Below are 19,203 nucleotides of genomic sequence, written 5' to 3'. Positions count from 1 at the left end.
TTTCAGTAAGTACAGAGTGTGTTATTTGAATTGTTTTTACATAGAATTTACAGCACTGGAACAGGCCATTCAGCCCAACTGGTCTGTGCTGGTGTTTATGCTCCACATGAGCCTCCTCCCAAACTACTTTGTCTAACCCTACCTGCATACCCTTCTATTCCTTTCAATCTCATGTACTTATCCAGCTTCCCCTTAAATGCATCTATGCTATTCGCCTCAACTACTCCATGTGGTAGCAAGTTCCACATTCTCACCACTCTCCTGATTTCTTTATTGGATTTATTAGTGACTATCTTATATTCATGGCCCCTAGTTTTGGATTCCCCCACAAGTGGAAACATCTTCTCTATGTCTACCCTTCATAATTTTAAACCCCCATCCTTCTCTGTTCTACAGAAAAGAGCCCCAGCCTATTCAGTCTTTCCTGATTGTTAATATCTTTGTTTTGGTATCATCCTTGTAAATCATTTTTGCACCTTCTCCAGTGCCTCTATATCCTTTTTGTAATATGGAGACCAGAACTGTACACAGTACTCTAAGTGTGCTCTAACCAATGTTCTGTACAAGTTTAACATATCTTCCCTACTTTTCAATTCTAATCCTCTAGAAATGAACCCCAGTACTTTGATTACATTTTTATGGCCTTGTTAACTTGCATTGCTACTTTTAGTGATTTGTGTATCTGTACCCCAGATCCCTCTGCTCCTCTACCGCATTTAGACTCCTGTGGCCTCCTTATTCCTTCTGCCAAAATGTACCATCTCACACTTATCTATATGAAATTCATTTGCCATTTATCTGCCCATTCTTCAGGTCTATTAACGGCTTCTTGTATTTTGTCGCATTCTTCCTCAGTATTAACTATATCCCCCGATTTGGTATCATCCGCAAATTTTGAAATTGTACTTCCGATTCCCGAGTCCAAATCATTTATGTAAATGTTGAACAACAGTGGTACGATCCCCGTAGAACGCCACTTCCCACCTTCCACAGTCTGAATATCTACCTTGAACTCCTACACTCGGCTTTCTGTTTTGTAGCCAGCTTGCTATCCATTCTGCTACTTCCCCCCCTGTCTCCACGTGCTCTGACCCTAGTCATGAGTCTACTATGTGGTATCTTATCAAAGGCCTTTTGAATATCCAAGTTTTTAATGTTAATGCTGTTAGATAACATTCAGAAAGCTGTCAACAAGTATCATTCTTGGAGAATAAATTGGCTGAGGTATTCGTTGTTAATTTTTCTTTTCCCAAAAATGTCTTTTATTGTTTTGTACAAGGAATTCCCACATCTGAGTTCATAGTTAGATGCAGAGTATAAGCGATGTTACAGACTACATAATACTTGCGGGTATAGATACTGAATATCATGTTACACAGTTCTGTACCTTATGGTGAGGCTGCTCAGAGACAAGGGTGGGGTCCTTCCCGGTTAGGGGCTCATGGGATCTTTTACATCCGCTTGAACAGTTGGACACGGCATCGGTTTAATGCCTCATCTGAAAATCATAACTTCCGATAGTGCAGCACTCGCTCACTACTGCACTGAAGTGTCAGCCTTGATAATACGTTCAAGTTCTGGAGTGGGGCTGGAACTCACAAGCTTTTGTTTCAGAGGCTAGAGTATTACCAGTTGAGCAACACAGTTGAGCCAAACTGCTACTGTGGGCTGAGTTTTGGATTCTGACTGAGTAAGACCATTAGAGAGAAGGAGGTTCCTTCAGGTGAGATGAGACACTCACATTCACTCAATGTTCTGCTGTGGCACAAAGATCCAAACGGTAATGTTTGATGAAAGTGTGGCATCAGCTTGCCACTGGTCTCGTAAGGACAAGACAGACACTTCTCCCCAACCTGAAACTTTGCTTTTGGGGAGAAACCACAGTTGATCTCAGTGTCTGTCGGTTGGGTGGGGCGGGCAGGAAAAAATCTGCCAGAGATCCTGCCCCTGAACGTCATTGCCCCTGTTGGAAGTGCACGTGTGTGAGTGCTGGTTGATGGCACAATTGGGCTTGGATGTTATCAAATCCACATCAACAACAACAATTTGCATTTATATAGTGCCTTTAACATAATAAAACGTCCCGAGGTGCATTAGATCCATAGACCTAACAGTTACTGTCGAGGTGAATACACATGAGGAGTGGGCACTTGGGTGAGGTGCTACAGGGTCCTTGGCATCTGTGAAACTATAGCCCAGCATCAGTCAGCACATTGAGGAGAGGAAAGTTAGGGAAGGAAATTGGAGGGAGAGACAAACATTACTGTTACTATGAGACCTGCTCTGGGCTGGGCCACAATTCAGATCTTGCACTGTACCATTAAATTTACACCATCTTGTGGAGGTATTAAATGTGATGGTGAACGCCTTGAGTGGGAATGCAATACACCAAGGTGAATGAGCTCTTCTATTATAATACATTCTTTCCCAGCATTTTCAGACTATGCAACTCCTTAATTCCGTCAGTCATTCCATTCTCACACAATCTAGAGGCTTTTAAAACCTAAGCTTATAACCATAAACCAATTCCTATTCATTCGAAACTCGTAGCATATGTCCAATCGATACCAAATCCCACGCACTCCACCCTGTGCTCACTGATCTCCCCTTCTTGCCTCCAGCACATCAATCTTTAAATCCTCTTCATTGCCTCACACCACCCAATCTCTGCAATTTCTCCAGCTCTATGTCGCAGTATGCATCCTCTGATCTTCTAGCTCTGATCTGCTATATGCACCTTCCTTCTGCTCCTCCATCAGTAGCACAGCCTTCAGCAGCCACATCCTTAGTGCCTGGAATTCCCTCCCTAAACCCCTCCCCGACGATAACTCTTTTCCCTCTTTCAACAGCCTCCTCAAAACCTACCTTTTGATTACTCTCCTGCTTAGTGGTCACCAGTCCACCTGTAAAGCATTTTGTTACATTAAAGATGCTAAATAAATGCAAGTTGTGGTGGAGGACTGATCTGGATGCTGTGGTATGAGTATGGCAGACACTGTCTCTTAGTAACAATCGAACAACTAGTTGGATTAACTGCCCCCTCCCCCACTCACTCATTTGCACTGGCTCACTACTAATGCCTGATCTGAGTTTACACCATTTCTCTGGGGCTTCCGCCACAGTTACTGTAGGAGGCCGGGAGAACCCCATGGAAAATCTACTCCATAATGTTTGTAACAGTACAGCAATCCTGACGAGTCACCAATTAAATCCCATTTTACCTCAGAGGCCTCCAAGCCTTGGCACTATACACCACTATACACCTAGGTCAAACATCTTACATTAAATATCACAAATATACAAATATGTCACAAGTGTTAATATTTGTCAAGCTCTGACAAAAGTTTGTTTATTTGATACTATGTCTGGAATATTACCATCCAGTCAGCTATAGAGATCAGATCAACAAAAGTAAAAAGATAGACCTGTGATTTATATCATGAGTCATATAACATGATTCAGTTTTATTCAGATGATAACTGAATAGAGAACATACTCAGTTCTATATGTCACAGGAACAACACAACAGAAGCTAACGTCCTAAGTCAAAGTGGCTCTAGTGCAACTCGAGGCCTCCTGATCTGCTAAAACTAAGATTGCAAAGGTTTTGCATTTGATGTCCTGGATGGATGTTCCCCATCAGGGAGGATACAACTAGAAAGAAAGAACTTGCATTTATATAGCACCTGTCACAACCTCAGGACATCCCAAAGAGCTTATCAACCAATGAGGTACTTTTGAAGTGTAGTCACTGTTGTAATGTAGGAAACACAGTAGCTAATTTTATACACAGCAAGCTCCCACAATGAGATAATGACCAGATAATCTGTATTTTAAGTGTTAGTTGCGGAATAAATGTTGGCAAGGACACCAAGAGAACTCCCCTGCTCTTCTTCAAAGTAGTGCCATGGGATCTTTTACATCCACCTGAGAGGGCAGACGAGGCCTCGGTTTAACATCTCAACTGAAAGGCAGCACATCCGCCCGTGCAGCACTCCCTCAGTACTGCACTGGGAATGTCAGGTGTATTTTGTACTCAAGTCACTGGAGCGGGACTTGAACCCATGATCTTTCTTGTTGCATATGCTGCAGATGCCTCATTAAGGTCTGACCCAGATGCTTACTCTCTTGTATGTTTGGACTCTTGCTGGGAACAATGATAGAGAGAAAGACAGAGATATAACCAGACAGAGGCAGACAGACAGTTTCATTCTATAAGCACCCCATAGCTTATTGACTATGTCCTTTAGGACGAGCTTGTTGCACACATTTTATCAACCTATCTTTTAACAAAGTTCCTCAAAATGATCTGTCCAAACATTTTTTCAAAGGATTTTGACAAAACTCAGGAGGAAGGAGCTTAACTCCTCAAAAGCACCAAATAGACAAAATCAGGCGGTTCAGGAAACCGCAGCTATTACATCTATAAAACTGTGAGTAGGTACAAGCAATAAATCTTGGGCTTGAGTAGCCCATCCTTTGTTCACATTATTCAGAAATGCCAGGAACTACACCAGAAGCAGCAAAGCCTTCAAATCTCAATCGGCAATCATCAGAGTTTCAGGAGATCAGGAGCAGCTTCACCTCTGTTGGAGAACAATGTGACAGTGCAGTGGAACTGTCACCAGACATGGTGCAGAAATGAGTCAGAACAGACTTTACTAAAGATTGTATTTTGCTGCCACCCCTGCCCTGAGAGCTCCAGTGGTGTTCCACTCACTGCCCAAAATGGACAAGAATTTATCAGCGGCCACATGGGCAGATAACACTTTCTCAAACCAGTCACAGCAACGAGGGCGAAACACAGGGGGATGGCTCGAGTGATTTGGCCACGTGAGATCACAAGACTACTCTGATATCCTTCCTATTACATATTAAAGAGGCCCACATCCCATTTTTGCTGTTATTGTAAATTTCTGTTATTAAAAGACCTGAATACCTGGCACCAGGCTTTAATATTTAAATTATGCCCAGTGCTGATGGTCCAACCAGAAGCAGCCATGCCGGTAATACTTCCCTCGGCTCTGAATCACCCCAGCGGGTGGTTCTATCGAGGCATGTTAATCCATCCTTCCTCTGCTGGAATATCTTCTTCCACAATAACTTATACTCATTCTTATCCAAAGCCTCAAAACTCCCTCAGGCTTCCCTTTCCCTTATAATCTTCAGTCTGCATATGTCCTGTCCCTCCCACTGAGGTTTTCAGTATTAATGGTCCTGCTAGCTAGCCTACCTTAAATGTGTACTGCACTGACATGCTGGAGCCAGCCCTATCTCACCTGAATCTCATCACAAAACCAGTTGTTGTCCACAAATGCTATTGAATGCCAAATTGTTTAACAGTTCCTAGTTCTTCACCACTCTCCCCTTACATCTCAATTAAGTTGACATAAGTTAGTTTGGGTACTGATCCTAGTGACACCACTTCCAGCCTATTGGAACCTCAATGTCCAGAATACTCATTCACTTGGCAGTGGGACATGAAGAAAATGCACAGATGATAAGTTGCAGCTTAATGGCTGCCATCTCCAATCTTATATACAAAGCCCTACTGCATTTCCATCGTACATCTGTACTCTGCAAAGCCTCCAATGGAAGCTACAATTGACAAAATAAATTCCAATTTCACAGCAGAAGCTGCCGCCAGGTTTCTTTCCCACACTGTCAACAAATTATAAAGGAACAGAAAGAGCAAATTAGTTCAGCAATAGCCTAGTAGCTAAACATATAATTTCCAACCTATACAGACCAAAAGTTCCCAGGTTCAATCCCTGGTCTTTGCTGAGTTAGCTGATCTCCACCAGGGCAGCGGTTGGAATCCTACAATTAGCCTCAGTGCCCTGGGCTTGGGAGGAAACTGAAGCAGTGTAGCTGTGTGAGCTCAGTGACTCACTCTTTCCCTATTTATGAAGCACCTTGAATGTTCTTTACGTTAAAGTTATGGTTTCCACAGTAACTGCCTTCAGTGCTGAAGAATTGCTGTTGTCATCTCCAGCTACATTCTCTCTTTTTGTGATTCCACTATTTACAGCATACCAAGAAAATCGAACAATGATCTCTGGCATCATGTTTGTGATCACTTTAGTTTGTTATATTAAAAAAAACTATAGTTACAATTACTTTCTGAAAAGTACACCAAGGTTTGGCAAAGTGCACCAGTTATGATGCCGATTGCTGCTCTAAGAAGCAAGACAGTTCGTCCATGCATGGGAAAGATGGCTGATACAGACATCGGGCAGATGGTCTGCTATAAACAGCAGGTACAGGCACAGACAGACGGCTGCTGGTAGAAATGGAGCAAACAGTGGTGGCTGGGGGAAAGACTGGGCAGGGGAAAATTGTAGGGCTATGAGGAAAGAGCAGGGGAGTGGGATTAATTGGTTAGCCCTTTCAAATAGTCAGCACAGGCACGATGGGCCAAATGGCCTCCTTCTGTGCTGTATGATTTTATGACTGGTTAAGCACAGGGTAGACATTCCTGCCTAGTATAAGCAGTTGGATTCAGTTTGTAGCTTTTGCAGTGCTTTGATGTGTTATTTGAGTTTGTTGTGGCCTCATGGTCAATCGAAGCCAGAGCCACATCTCACCCTGAGTGCACACGTCAACACCTTGTCATGGAAACCTGGCTCCATTCCAGAGCTTTTCCAGTTTCTTGTTTACTTCCTCATACTCGTCATTGTCTTAATGTTTTGAAAGAGCAGTACACGTATCTATCTGCTATAGACTGCACGTGACCGTTTTATAGGCGTTCATGTTACAGGCAGTCTGTTATAGGCAGTGTATGTGAGTTTCTCCATTATAGACAGTGTATAAGACTGATAGACATTGTAGAGTCTGTTACACCCAGTGCCTTTTAAGATATATGTAAATATAAGTTCTTTCTACACCAATGTCTATTAGTGATCTTATGACTGTCTATCCATTATTGACAGTAGATATGTCCATACACACACACCACAAATAATAAATGTGGTTTCCCCATCACTTAATAAATCAATAATCACACTTTATTATAAAGTAATAAATAACATTTTATTCAACAAACATTACATGGCATCATCCGGCCATTATAGAACTTGTAGAATGTGCTCTCACCTCTTAGGCTATATATTACAGTTTAAATAAAAAGAAAAAACTACAAATGCTGGAAATAAAAACAGAAAAGGTTAAAAATACAGAACTAATCTGTCACATCTGTAAAAAGCAAAGACCGGTTAGTGTTTCGGGTATTAACCTTCCGCTGTGACACTTGGGGTTCTGACAAAGGCTCTACACCCGAAACCTGAACCTGTCTTTTCTCTTTACGGACACTGATGGGACTGCTGTCTATTGTCAACAGTTTGTATTTTCACTACACATTACTAATTAGCAGACCCACCCCATCATTTGAAAAAAAACCTTCATTAATCGCCGATTATAAAAAAGTATTGAGCACCTCATCAGCTTCATCCAGTCTGATTGGAAGCTGAGTAGATCCAGTGTTACGTTATGTAAAATAAAAGTTTTTAATACCTTTTGCTGTTTTGGCAGCCCCTGCATCGGCTGCTGTTTAACAGTGTACCTCGATAGTTTTGCCACTTCTGTAGATGTTGCCTACAGGATCTCTGCAACACTGAAGATTCACCTTTTTAATCTTTTTACCTTTTTGTTGTTTTTTCACTTCCCCTTTTCAAATAATACTGTAACCAGCAGCCTACATTCCCAGCTTCACTTTCTCTCTTGATCAATAACCCCTGCCACGAAATTTAATTACACATTCTATATAACAATCTTGGAGATAGTCGGAGTATCTGGAGGTTAATTACTCTCTGTAGTAGAATAGTCTCAGTCTATCAGCCACATGTCTTACAATTGTTCAGGAAAGGCTGGTAAAGATTAAAGTAAGAAAAGGTGTCTGAGGCATCCAGTGTTCACCTCTTAAACAATGAGAGGAAACCTTTTCCTTCGGGAATCTGACTCCTGGTCCTGCGGAGAAAGGAATGGCGATGTTTGGAATCCCTGTACTCGCTGCAATTTTGGGTGGAAGCATTCCAGGTCTGTTCAGTCTGCTGCTGGGTTTTGAGTTGCTGATTTATCACAAATTGCATGTCATCCTGTCAATAATACAACGGAAACGGCAACAGTAAATCCTTCTGTCCATTCGGCTGTAGACAGAGTTAGGCCAGGTGGAGAAGACTCTATTAACTTGATTAAACATTTCACAATATTAATGACACTAACACATATTAAAACTAAGAATCTGCAATATAAGCAGGATCAAAGAGGTCATATTCAGGACAAGATTAGAACCTATGAACACACTGTACTAATAATCTGCCTATTTGACCCTGAGATGAGCTTCCGACTACATATCCGTTCCATCACCAAGGCCGCCTACTTCCACCTCCGTAACATTGCCCGATACCGCCCCTGCCTCAGCTCATCTGCTGCCGAAACCCTCATCCATGACTTTGTTACTCTAGGCTTGACTATTCCAATGCTCTCCTGGCCGGCCTCCCATCTTTCACCCTCCATAAACTTGTACGCATCCGAAACTCTGCTGCCCATATCCCATCTAGCACCAAGTCCCGTTCACCATCACCCCTGAGCTCGCTGACCTACATTGGCTCCCAGTCAAGGAACGCGTCGATTTTAAAATTCTCATCCTTGTTTTCAAATCCCACCATGGCCTCATCCCTCGCCATCTCTGTAACCTCCTCCAGCCCTATAACCCTCTGAGATCTCTATGCTTCTCCAATTCTTGCCTCTTGCGCATCCCCGAGTTTAATCACTCCACCATTGGCGGCTGTGCCTTCAGCTGCCTAGGCCCTAAGCTCTGGAATTTCCTCCCTAAATCTCTCTGCCTCTCTACCTCTCTCTCCTCCTTTAATTTGCTCCTTAAAACCTACCTCTTTGATCAAGCTTTTGATCACCTGTCTTAATATCTCCTTATGTGGCTCGGTGTCAAATTTTGTTTGATAATGCTCCTGTGAAGCGCCTTGAGCTGTTTTACTATGTTAAAGGTGCTATATAAATGCAAGTTGTTGTTGTTTTTATTGTAAGGAAGCAGGGTAATGGTAGAATTCAAACACGGGGTTAGTGAGTTACGGGTGATGCAACAGTAAACTGAAACCAGTTTGATCATATTGTGTGAGCAAATGGCCATTTGACAACAGCGTGAGGACTATTGTTCAAGGGAAATAAGGGCAGATGGGTGAGATTACAAACTTTACACAATCCAAAGGCAAGTTTGCAGACTAATTAGGTGGGTTTGCATGCAACATAAAGTGAACACTACAAGAAAGATGTGATCATGGAGCCACGGAACGGGGACCCCAGGGTGATCAAACGACACAGCAGGATGGGAAACGATATAAACTGGGAGAAAGATGTAACTGGAGGAAAGAATCGAAGGAAGAACACAGGAAGAGGCAGAGTTACATCTCTATCCAGAGGAGCAGGTGATACCATTTTTATTGTATCTATGGCCTTAGATGGTAAGACTGTTAGCAATCTGACTTGTCAACTGTGCTTTGTCATATACTAAATAAAACTAATTACCACAACCATTTTGGTATAGTCTCCTTCTGAATGTCTTACAAGGCAATCTAACAATCTAATCCTGCATTTGTCAGTCCATAAGGTCATCTTTAAATCAATTTTTCATCAGTCCATCTACCCATTTATCTATCAGTCCATCCAGCCAACTATCTCCCAATCTATCTCCCTCAGCATCCATTAAGCATTTCAGATGAGACATTAAACCATGGCCCCCATCAGGTGGGCGTAAAAGATCCCATGGGACTTTTTCAAAGTACAGGAGGTTCATCCCTCAACCGATACCATCAAAACAGATTAACTGGTCATTTATCTCTGCTGTTTGTGAGTCCTTGCTGTGTGCAAATTGGCTGCTGAGTTTGCCCACAAAATAACAGTGACAAAAATATCCTGAGGTTGTAAAAGATCTATATAAATGCAAGTTTGCATCTTTTTTTAAGCCAATCAAGCCATCTTTTTGTCAATCTATTTCCTCACTTATCAGTCCATCTTTGCACTGGTTCACCTATCAATCATTGCTCTATAAATCCATTTATTTGTCTACCAATCCATTTATTTTCTACCGTATCATTCCTTCAATCCATGAATCTATCTTCCATCCATTATTTCATCCATCATTATTCATTCCACTGAACTATCCATACATTTACAGATTGATCCACTTAACCCTCTATCCATTCATCCACCCCTCTATTCATGATTAACGATCTCAAAGTATAGGATCCCTTGGGAAGCAGTGATCATAACATGATAGAATTTCACATCCAGTTTGAGAGCGAGGATCTTGGGTCTGAAACTACTGCATTAAACTTTAATAAGGGCAATTAAAAAGGAATGAGGGCGGAATTGGCTAAAGTGGACTGGGTAAACAGATTAGATGATATGATGGTGGATAAGCAGTGGCAAACATTTAAAAAGATATTTTATGACTCGCAACAAAAATATATCCCTGTGAGGAGGAAAGACTCCACAAAAAGGGTGAACCAACCATGGCTAATTAAGGAAGTAAAGGTTAAAAGAAAAAGCAGACAACATGGCAAAGATTACTGGTAAGCCCAAAGATTGGGAAAACTTTAAAAACCAGCAAAGGATGACTAAAAGAATAATAAAGAGGGAGAAAATAAATTATGAGAGTAAACTAGCAAGAAATATAAAAACTGACAGTAAAAGCTTCTACAAGTATATAAAAAGGAAGAGGGTAGCTAAAGCAAACATTGGTCCCTTAGAGGATGAGACTGGGGAAATAATAATGGAAAACAAGGAACTGGCAGAGGAATTTGAACAGATATCTGTCTTCACAGTAGAAGACACTAACAATATACCAATAATAGTAGAAAATCGAGGGGCAAAGGGGAGGGAGGAACTAAAAACAATCATTATCACTAGAGAAAAAATACTAGGTAACCTGATGGGTCTAAAGGCTGACAAGTCCCCTGGACCTGATGGCTTGCATCCGAGGGTCTTAAAGGAAGTGGCTACAGAGACAGTGGATGCATTGGTTGTAATCTTCCAGAATTCACTAGATTTTGGAAAGGTCCCAGCGGATTGGAAAACCACAAATGTAACACCTCTATTCAAGAAGGGAGTGAGACAGAAAGCAGGTAACTATAGACCAGTTAGCCTAACATCTGTCATTGGGAAAATCTAGAATCCATTATTAAGGAAGTAGTAGCAGAACATTTGGAGACTCATAATACAATCAAGGAGAGTCAACATGGTTTTATGAAGGGGAAATCGTGTCTGACAAATTTATTAGAGTTCTTTGAGGAAGTAACGGGCAGGGTGGATAAAGGGGAACCAATGGATGCAGTATATTTGGATTTCCAAAAGGCATTCAATAAGGTGCCACATAAAAGATTACTGCACAAGATAAGAGCTCATGGTGTTGGGGGTAATATACTGGCATGGATAGAGGATTGGCTAACTAACAGAAAACAAAGAGTCGGGATAAAAGAGTCATTTTCAAAATGGCAATCTGTAACTAGAGGGGTGCTGCAGGGATCAGTGCTGGGGCCTCAACTATTTACAATATATATCAATGACTTGGATGAAGGAACAGAGTGTCATGTGGCCAAATTTGCTGATGATACAAAGATAGGTGGAAAAGCAAGTTGCGATGAGGACACAAAGTGTCTGCAAAGAGATATTGACAGGTTAAGCGAATGGGCAAAAATTTGGTAGATGGAATATAATGTGGGAAAATGTGAAGTCATCCACTTTGGGAGGAAAAATAAAAAAGCAAAATATTATTTGAATGGAGAAATACTACAAAATGCTGCGGTACAGAGGGATCTGGGTGTCCTCGTACATGAAACACAAAAAGTCAACATGCAGGTGCAGTGGGTAATCCGGAAGGCAAACGCAATATTGGCCTTTATTTCTAGGGGGATGGAGTATAATAGCAGGGAAGTCATGCTACAACTGTACAGGGTGTTGGTGAGACCACACCTGGAGTACTGCGTACAGTTCTGGTGCCCTTATTTAAGGAAGGACATACTTGCATTGGAGGCAGTTCAGAGAAGGTTCACTAGGTTGATTCCGGGTATGGAAAGGTTGTCTTATGAGGAAAGATTGAACAGGTTGGGTCTATACTCATTGGAGTTTAGAAGAATGAGAGGAGATCTTATTGAAACTTACAAGATTCTGAGGGGACTCGATAGGGTAGATGCTGAGAGGGTGTTACCCCTCATGGGGGAATCTAAAACTAGGGGGCATAGTCTCAGAATAAGGGGTCACCCATTTAAGATGGAAATGAGGAGGAATTTCTTCTCCCAGAGGGTCGTGAATCTTTGGAATTCTTTACCCCAAAAAGCTGTGGAGGCTGAGTCATTGAATACATTCAAGGCTGAGTTAGACAAATTTTTGATCAGCAAGGGAGTCAAAGGATTTGGGGAAAAGGTGGGAAAGTGGAGTTGAGGTAAAAATCAGATCAGCCATGATCTCATTGAATGGCGGAGCAGGCTCGAGGGGCCGAATGGCCTACTCCTGCTCCTATCTCTTATGGTCTCTTATGGTTTTATGCATCTATCTATCTATTCATCCATCCCTCTATCCATGCATCTACTCCATTGAATATATAAATATACAATATCTGTGACCACAGAAAATCTTCACAATAATAATTATTAGTACTACACTGACAATCCATACCTTCCCTTTGGAGATTGAGTCTCGAATGAGAGTGACTATAAGGTTACTTCTCTAGCTGCACATCGAAGATGTTGTACACGTGGTTTATAGAAAATAACCCATCAAATAGTGCAATTTATATCATGAGTGGTACAGGTTACATAACACAAGTGGTATTGATTATATAACGCAAGTGGTGCTGTAATATCATGAGTAGTACTGGTTATATAACAATTGGTTATATAACATGAGTACCAGAACCACAGATTATCTTCTGGTGCCCATGACCTTAATGGCATTTATTAATGATAAACCACTAGTTCCTGATGTATACTCTGTTTATACATTATATGCTGTAGATAACAGCCAGCTTATTCAGCATTTAACCTTTCTTTCTGCTGTTTACTGTCCTAAATGCAGAGTCATATAGACAACAGTCATGTGATGTTCTTTTCTTCAAGGGCTGATTGTCGTTTTGAGACTAGACCTTGGAGAATGAAGTTACGGTGCAGTTATGAGGGAAAATAAAGATAGCAGCATTCTACTGGCATCTCCCAAGGATTTTTAACTTTTTTGGATCTCCGCTGCTGAATCCTACCTTCTCTCTCCTCTCATCTGTCCCACCATCACAGTCCTAAACAGTGTTCTCTTTCTGCCTTACCCTCCTATCATGCAACTTGTTGCTCTGCTCAGTTGTGCCTTTCTTTTGAAATCCTGCATGCTCTCCTCTCCCAACATGACATATTTCTAATTGGTGTTCTTTCCATATCCCATTCCAACCTCCCCCCTCCTCATTATCCTCATACCCTCACCAACTCAATGCAGTGAAATATGGTCTCACTCTTTTTTCTCCACTGATAATCAACTCATTGGTTACCAAAAAAGATTTTAATGGTTACTTGCACAATTGACTGCTCTATATGTGTTATATAATAATCTCTTAATATACTAAACACATGGGTATAGAATCATTACATCTTACGACAAGAAACAAGCCATTTGGCCCATCAAGTCTGCATTGGTGTTTTTCTCCATGAGACACCTAGTCTAATCTCACTCTCCTGCTCACTTCCCATACCTATTAATATTCCTCTTTTTCAAGCAATTCCCTTTTAAAAGAAATTATGGACTCTGCTTCAGCAATGGTTTGTAGTAGAGAATTCCACATTCTAACCACTCTCTGTGCAAATGTTTTCTAACCTCGACTTTAATTCTCTTTATGATTATCCTAAGTTGTACCCTCTTTTTATTGCTTCACCAACTAGTGGAACAATCTATCACTAGTTACCTTATCACAACCTTTCATAATCTTGAAGACCTCAGTTAAGTCATCCCTTGCAGTGAGTGCAGACCTACCTGCCAGGCCTCTAGCTCCTGTGACAGGCCCACTTTCTGCTGAATGGTCTCCAGCAGCTGGGAGTTCAATGACTTCATGTCTATTTGACACTTGACCAGCTCTACCTCCACAGCATTCTTCCTGTAAAAACACAATCCGTGACTTATTATTTCTTCTGGTTTGACTGTTACAAGTTAACGGATTTTTTCCCATTCATCCCTGTGTTCATTTAGATAGGTCACCCCTCCCTTACCCTTCCACAAAAGGATTGGCGCTATGCCCGACTCCATTGGTCATATTAATATAGATGTCATGACTTAAAAACAGCACAGCCTCCCCACTAAAGCTTAATCAAAGATAGCTCCAGTGCAGAGCAGGGCAATGGCTGAGCTAATATCCATTAAGAAGCATCCCTGCTAATAACAAGGAGAAAGGATTGTATAACTAGAGACTCTGACAAGCTGAAAGCAGCTGAAGAGCCCTGACTAGAAGGGGGAAATGAAACAATACTCTGTCACTCACTTTGCAATCGCAGTGTCCCGTTCACGGATGGCTCGCTGGAGGTGTTGGTCACCAGCATTGTTTTCCAGGCTGCACCTCAGACCATCATTTTCCTTCCTGAGATTCACCAGGTCAGTGCTTTGCAACTGCACCTAGAGGATTCAATCATATCACACTGTTGAGTGAAAACACAGCCTGAACTCTATAGGCACCAAACGCTGCCTCACCACATCCACTCCAATTCAGGTCATGCGAGCTGTGAGTTGAACTGTACACTGTGCCAAACTCTCCCTGCGACCCTTTAACTCATCCACCCCAAACCAGGTCACGTGAGCCATGACCTGAACTGTACACTGTGCCAAGCTCTGCCTGCCAAGCTCCTCACCACATCCTCACCTAAACAGAAATAGAGACTTAGTTGGAGGGATTTTTTATACCAGGACCTTTCATCTCCTCCGGTCGAGACTGATTGGATGTTGGCTGTAGGAGTCCTATGTTAAATGACTTTGGGCACTCTCAATCCAGTTCCTAGTGGCCACAAAACTAGCAAAACAATTAGGTCAGCAATCTCACTCAGATAGGTTGGTGTGAGAGATGGAAAATTGCCACACTGGTGCGGTAGTGGGTCCTCTCCTGTACACTGATGAGCAATACAATTGGAGCTTTACTCTGCATCTAATCTTTGTGTAATTTGGTGAAGATTTCAGTATTTCAGGCAGAATAATAAATCCATTCTTTTACAACACAGTTATAATTTCACTAGAAACTGCATGGCAGCCAGAGAAACCCTTAACAGTATCTTACCAGTAGATACCAGCAGGACAGTGAGTGAGAGCAGGAACCCTGGCTCCCCACTCCCAGGGTCAACTTTACCTCTACACCATTCAGGCACTGACTCTGGGACTTTGCCAGTCTCTATACCACACCAGGTGGTTCATTTACCCACCAGGCTATCAGGGAGCTTGTCTGGGGCAGTGCCACCTCATGTGCTGCATGCAGCATTACCTGTCTCTGAAGCTCCTCAATCGTCTGCTGCTTCTCTTCGTTCATTCCCTGCTTCCACTGGGATTGCTGCCGTCCCCACTTCAGCTCCTCCTGCATTTCCTCCTGACCACCTTCCGTGAGAACCTTAGCAAAATGATCGAAAATGATTAAACAACAATCAGGAGAAGCAGTTATTGGATATTATTCCAACAGGTGTCAGCCCAGCAGTAACAGTGTCATCCATCCAAGGGTATTGGTAGGCATGTGCCATGACCTCAATTTTACTCAACAGGGCTACATTTACAAGAGTGTTCAACCCAGGGCCTCCACTATTAATAGTTGGACCCCAAGCTACAAAGATGGCTGCTAAGGCAGTATGTAATCCTATCGGTAGATTAGTTTCTGCTTCACAGCTGATTGACCAGCTCTTTTTTTCTGTCTTGCAGCTCCCGACCCACCCGTCCTTCGCCTCAGGGATCCTGCTAGTTGCATGTTAACCTTAATGTTGCATTTACCTCAAACCCTGCTAAATGTGCTGCTCAGCTTATCTTTAGTAAACACACACCTTTGGAGCCATTATTATCAGCAGGTGATGGCTGTGTCTGTAATTTGCCCTTATCCCACTGCTGGCTTGGATCCCTTTACTTTTCCCGGTTTATTCACAAGACACAAGTCCAAAGAGCACCTCCTGCTGTCCAGGACATTGTACCCAAGCTGAGCTGAGCTGCTGTTGGCTGGGCATGGTGATGGACGAACCTGCCCTCGGGTGGATGATGGGCAGTATTCTATCCTGAGACAGGGACAATGTGAGGGGGGAGGGGCACCCCTTGGCTCATGTGACAATGAAGAGGAGGCCAAATCTTGCTGCAGCATGCGGTCCCTTCCTCTCTGGTGGAACATCATGGAAACCAGTAATTAGCTCTTACTCGCTGATAGAGATAGGGGCCCCGATATTAGCAGGGAGGCGGGATGGCAGCCGGGGGGCGATTGGATGCGTGGCAAACCCCCATGAACCAAACTTACCGTTTCCGACGCGATCGCACGTTGATTAATAGTGGTTAACGTCCTCTCTGGGTTTGGCGCCCGGCAGCTAGCCTGTACCATCAGGAGCTGCAACGTGAGGGGGTGGGGGGGGGGGCGAGAAAGAGAGAGACTGAGACGTCATCTGGTGTTGGAACGGAAGACCAGGTGGGGGGGGTGCGGGGGGAGAGGGTAAGATCGAGGTGGGGGGGGAGAGGGGAAGATCAGGGGGGAGGAGAGGGAAAGATCGGGAGGGGGGAGGAGAGGGGAAGATCGTGGGAGGGGGGAGAGGGGAAGATCGTGGGAGGGGGGAGAGGGGAAGATCGTGGGAGGGGGGAGAGGGGAAGATCGTGGGAGGGGGGAGAGGGGAAGATCGTGGGAGGGGGGAGAGGGGAAGATCGTGGGAGGGGGGAGAGGGGAAGATCGTGGGAGGGGGGAGAGGGGAAGATCGTGGGAGGGGGGAGAGGGGAAGATCGTGGGAGGGGGGAGAGGGGAAGATCGTGGGAGGGGGGAGAGGGGAAGATCGTGGGAGGGGGGAGAGGGGAAGATCGTGGGAGGGGGGAGAGGGGAAGATCGTGGGAGGGTGAGAGCGGAAGATCGGGGGAGGGGGAGAGCGGACGATCGGGGGAGGGGGGGAGGGGGAGAGCGGAAGATCGTGGGAGGGGGAGAGCGGAAGATCGGGGGAGGGGGAGAGCGGAAGATCGGGGAGGGGGAGAGCGGAAGATCGGGGAGGGGGAGAGGAGAAGATCGTGGGGGGAGAGGGGAAGATCGTGGGGGGAGAGGGGAAGATCGTGACGGGGGAGAGGAGAAGATCGTGGGGGGAGAGGGGAAGATCGGGGAGGGGGAGAGGAGAAGATCGTGGGGGGAGAGGGGAAGATCGTGACGGGGGAGAGGAGAAGATCGTGGGGGGAGAGGGGAAGATCGGGGAGGGGGAGAGCGGAAGATCGGGGGAGGGGGAGAGCGGAAGATCGTGGGAGGGGGAGAGCGGAAGATCGTGGGAGGGGGAGAGGAGAAGATCGTGGGGGGAGAGGGGAAGATCGGGGGAGGGGGAGAGCGGAAGATCGTGGGAGGGGGAGAGCGGAAGATCGGGGAGGGGGAGAGGAGAAGATCGTGGGGGGAGAGGGGAAGATCGTGACGGGGGAGAGGAGAAGATCGTGGGGGGAGAGGGGAAGATCGGGGGAGGGGGAGAGCGGAAGATCGGGGGAGGGGGAGAGCGGAAGATCGTGGGAGGGGGAGAGCGGAAGATCGTGGGAGGGGGAGAGCGGAAGATCGTGGGAGGGGGAGAGCGGAAGATCGTGGGAGGGGGAGAGCGGATGATCGTGGGAGGGGGAGAGCGGAAGATCGGGGAGGGGGAGAGCGGAAGATCGGGGGCGGGGGAGAGCGGAAGATCGGGGGAGGGGGAGAGCGGAAGATCGGGGGAGGGGGAGAGCGGAAGATCGGGGGAGGGGGAGAGCGGAAGATCAGGAGCGGGAGAGGGGAAGATCGGGAGCGGGAGACATCGGACATCAGAGCAGGCTTCAAAGGTAGGTGCACTTAGTGTTTTCACTTCCTTGCATGGTTTTTTATTTAATTTATTTAGTTTCTTTTTCCCTGATCCGACCCTTCATACCTGGTTTCACCAGGCGTGAATCAGAAGCGGTGGGCAAGCTGCCCAGGTAAGTTAAAAATCTTGCTAATCCCTTCATCTGTCACAGGTAAAATGCCTTAAGTACCTCCATGAGGTACATTTGGCTCTTTAACTGTCATCCCACAGGCTTTAATTGCTGGCGGGACTTCTGTTTTCGGGTCACCCGCGCGCACACAGGTGTATCCCTGGGAAACTCGGAAGTCGGCAGGTTGGAGCCGGCTTCCGAACCCGAACGGGATTTGCGTGATTTTGGATTGGGATTGTTGAAACGCACTTACTGCCAGCAGACAGAGGAGACTTTCATTCCATCAGCCCCGGCTGGATTTGAATTCACATCCCAGAGGTGAAGGGCCAGTGCCTCACTCACTGTGCACCCTGTCCAACATAGGTCCATTCGGATCCCCCCCTGAATTTAACTGGTCAATAGGTGTAAGATCTTCCTTACCAGTGTAGCTGAACCATGTACTAGGCTGTGTACCAGATCCTTCAGGTGTGAGAGGGTCGCCTGGAGACTGTGTGACTGACATCCAGTCAACCTGTTGGAGCACTCCACATTCATCAAGATGAGTAGCTGCTGATGGATCTTCTCAATCTCATTCTTTATCTAGGTCAAGTTACAGAAAAGTATGTCAGATAAATAGTTTAGAAACAAAGAGCAGCAAATTCCCTACTTGGAGCACTTGGTCATGTCACCTCTATACTACTGCAAAAGTATATCCACTAAGAAGCATCCCTGCAAAATTTAAGATGTGATAACCTATAAATATAAAAGGCCTACACATTGGCTCCTGTACCTGATCTTTCTCTGCCTCCCAGGTCTCAGTCTCAGTCTCCAGACTGTGCTCAATTTCTGAGAGCAGGGAATCATTGCGATTTGTGGATTCCTGCATCATCAGCTGCTCACTTAGCTCCTGGAGTCGGCTCTGCAGCTGTCGATTCAGCACCTGCACCTCATCGACATCCTCCTGTGAGAGGGTTAGCTTCAGGAATGAAGAGAACGGCAAACATATCATCCACATTCAGAGAGAAGTCACATTCTCAGTAATGTGTCATTATTGTAGAGATACTC

The 19,203-nt window shown here is 44.6% G+C and overlaps 1 protein-coding gene across 2 annotated transcripts in view; it reads right to left on the bottom strand.

Annotated features, from left to right (window-relative positions):
• Window positions 1–7,652: 7,652 nt before the first annotated feature.
• LOC137344867 (BICD family-like cargo adapter 1) overlaps window positions 7,653–19,203 on the bottom strand; it is a 50,468-nt gene continuing 38,917 nt past the window's right edge. Inside the window, exons 5-11 of one of the 2 annotated variants that reach the window (XM_068008096.1) lie at window positions 18,929–19,114; window positions 18,580–18,738; window positions 16,511–16,597; window positions 15,509–15,631; window positions 14,525–14,655; window positions 14,023–14,143; window positions 7,653–8,093 (exon numbers count right to left, since the gene is read on the bottom strand). In XM_068008096.1, coding sequence (XP_067864197.1) covers window positions 7,911–8,093; window positions 14,023–14,143; window positions 14,525–14,655; window positions 15,509–15,631; window positions 16,511–16,597; window positions 18,580–18,738; window positions 18,929–19,114 — 990 coding nt within the window. In that variant the 3' untranslated portion in view covers window positions 7,653–7,910. The remainder of the gene's footprint in view (window positions 8,094–14,022; window positions 14,144–14,524; window positions 14,656–15,508; window positions 15,632–16,510; window positions 16,598–18,579; window positions 18,739–18,928; window positions 19,115–19,203) is intronic. The other variant, XM_068008097.1, reaches the window with a different exon arrangement.

Source organism: Heptranchias perlo, chromosome 28 (genome assembly GCF_035084215.1).
Source record: "Heptranchias perlo isolate sHepPer1 chromosome 28, sHepPer1.hap1, whole genome shotgun sequence".
NCBI lineage: Eukaryota > Metazoa > Chordata > Chondrichthyes > Hexanchiformes > Hexanchidae > Heptranchias > Heptranchias perlo.
The sequence above is the reverse complement of the archived record's forward strand: the minus strand, read 5'-3'. Positions and strand labels throughout refer to the sequence as shown.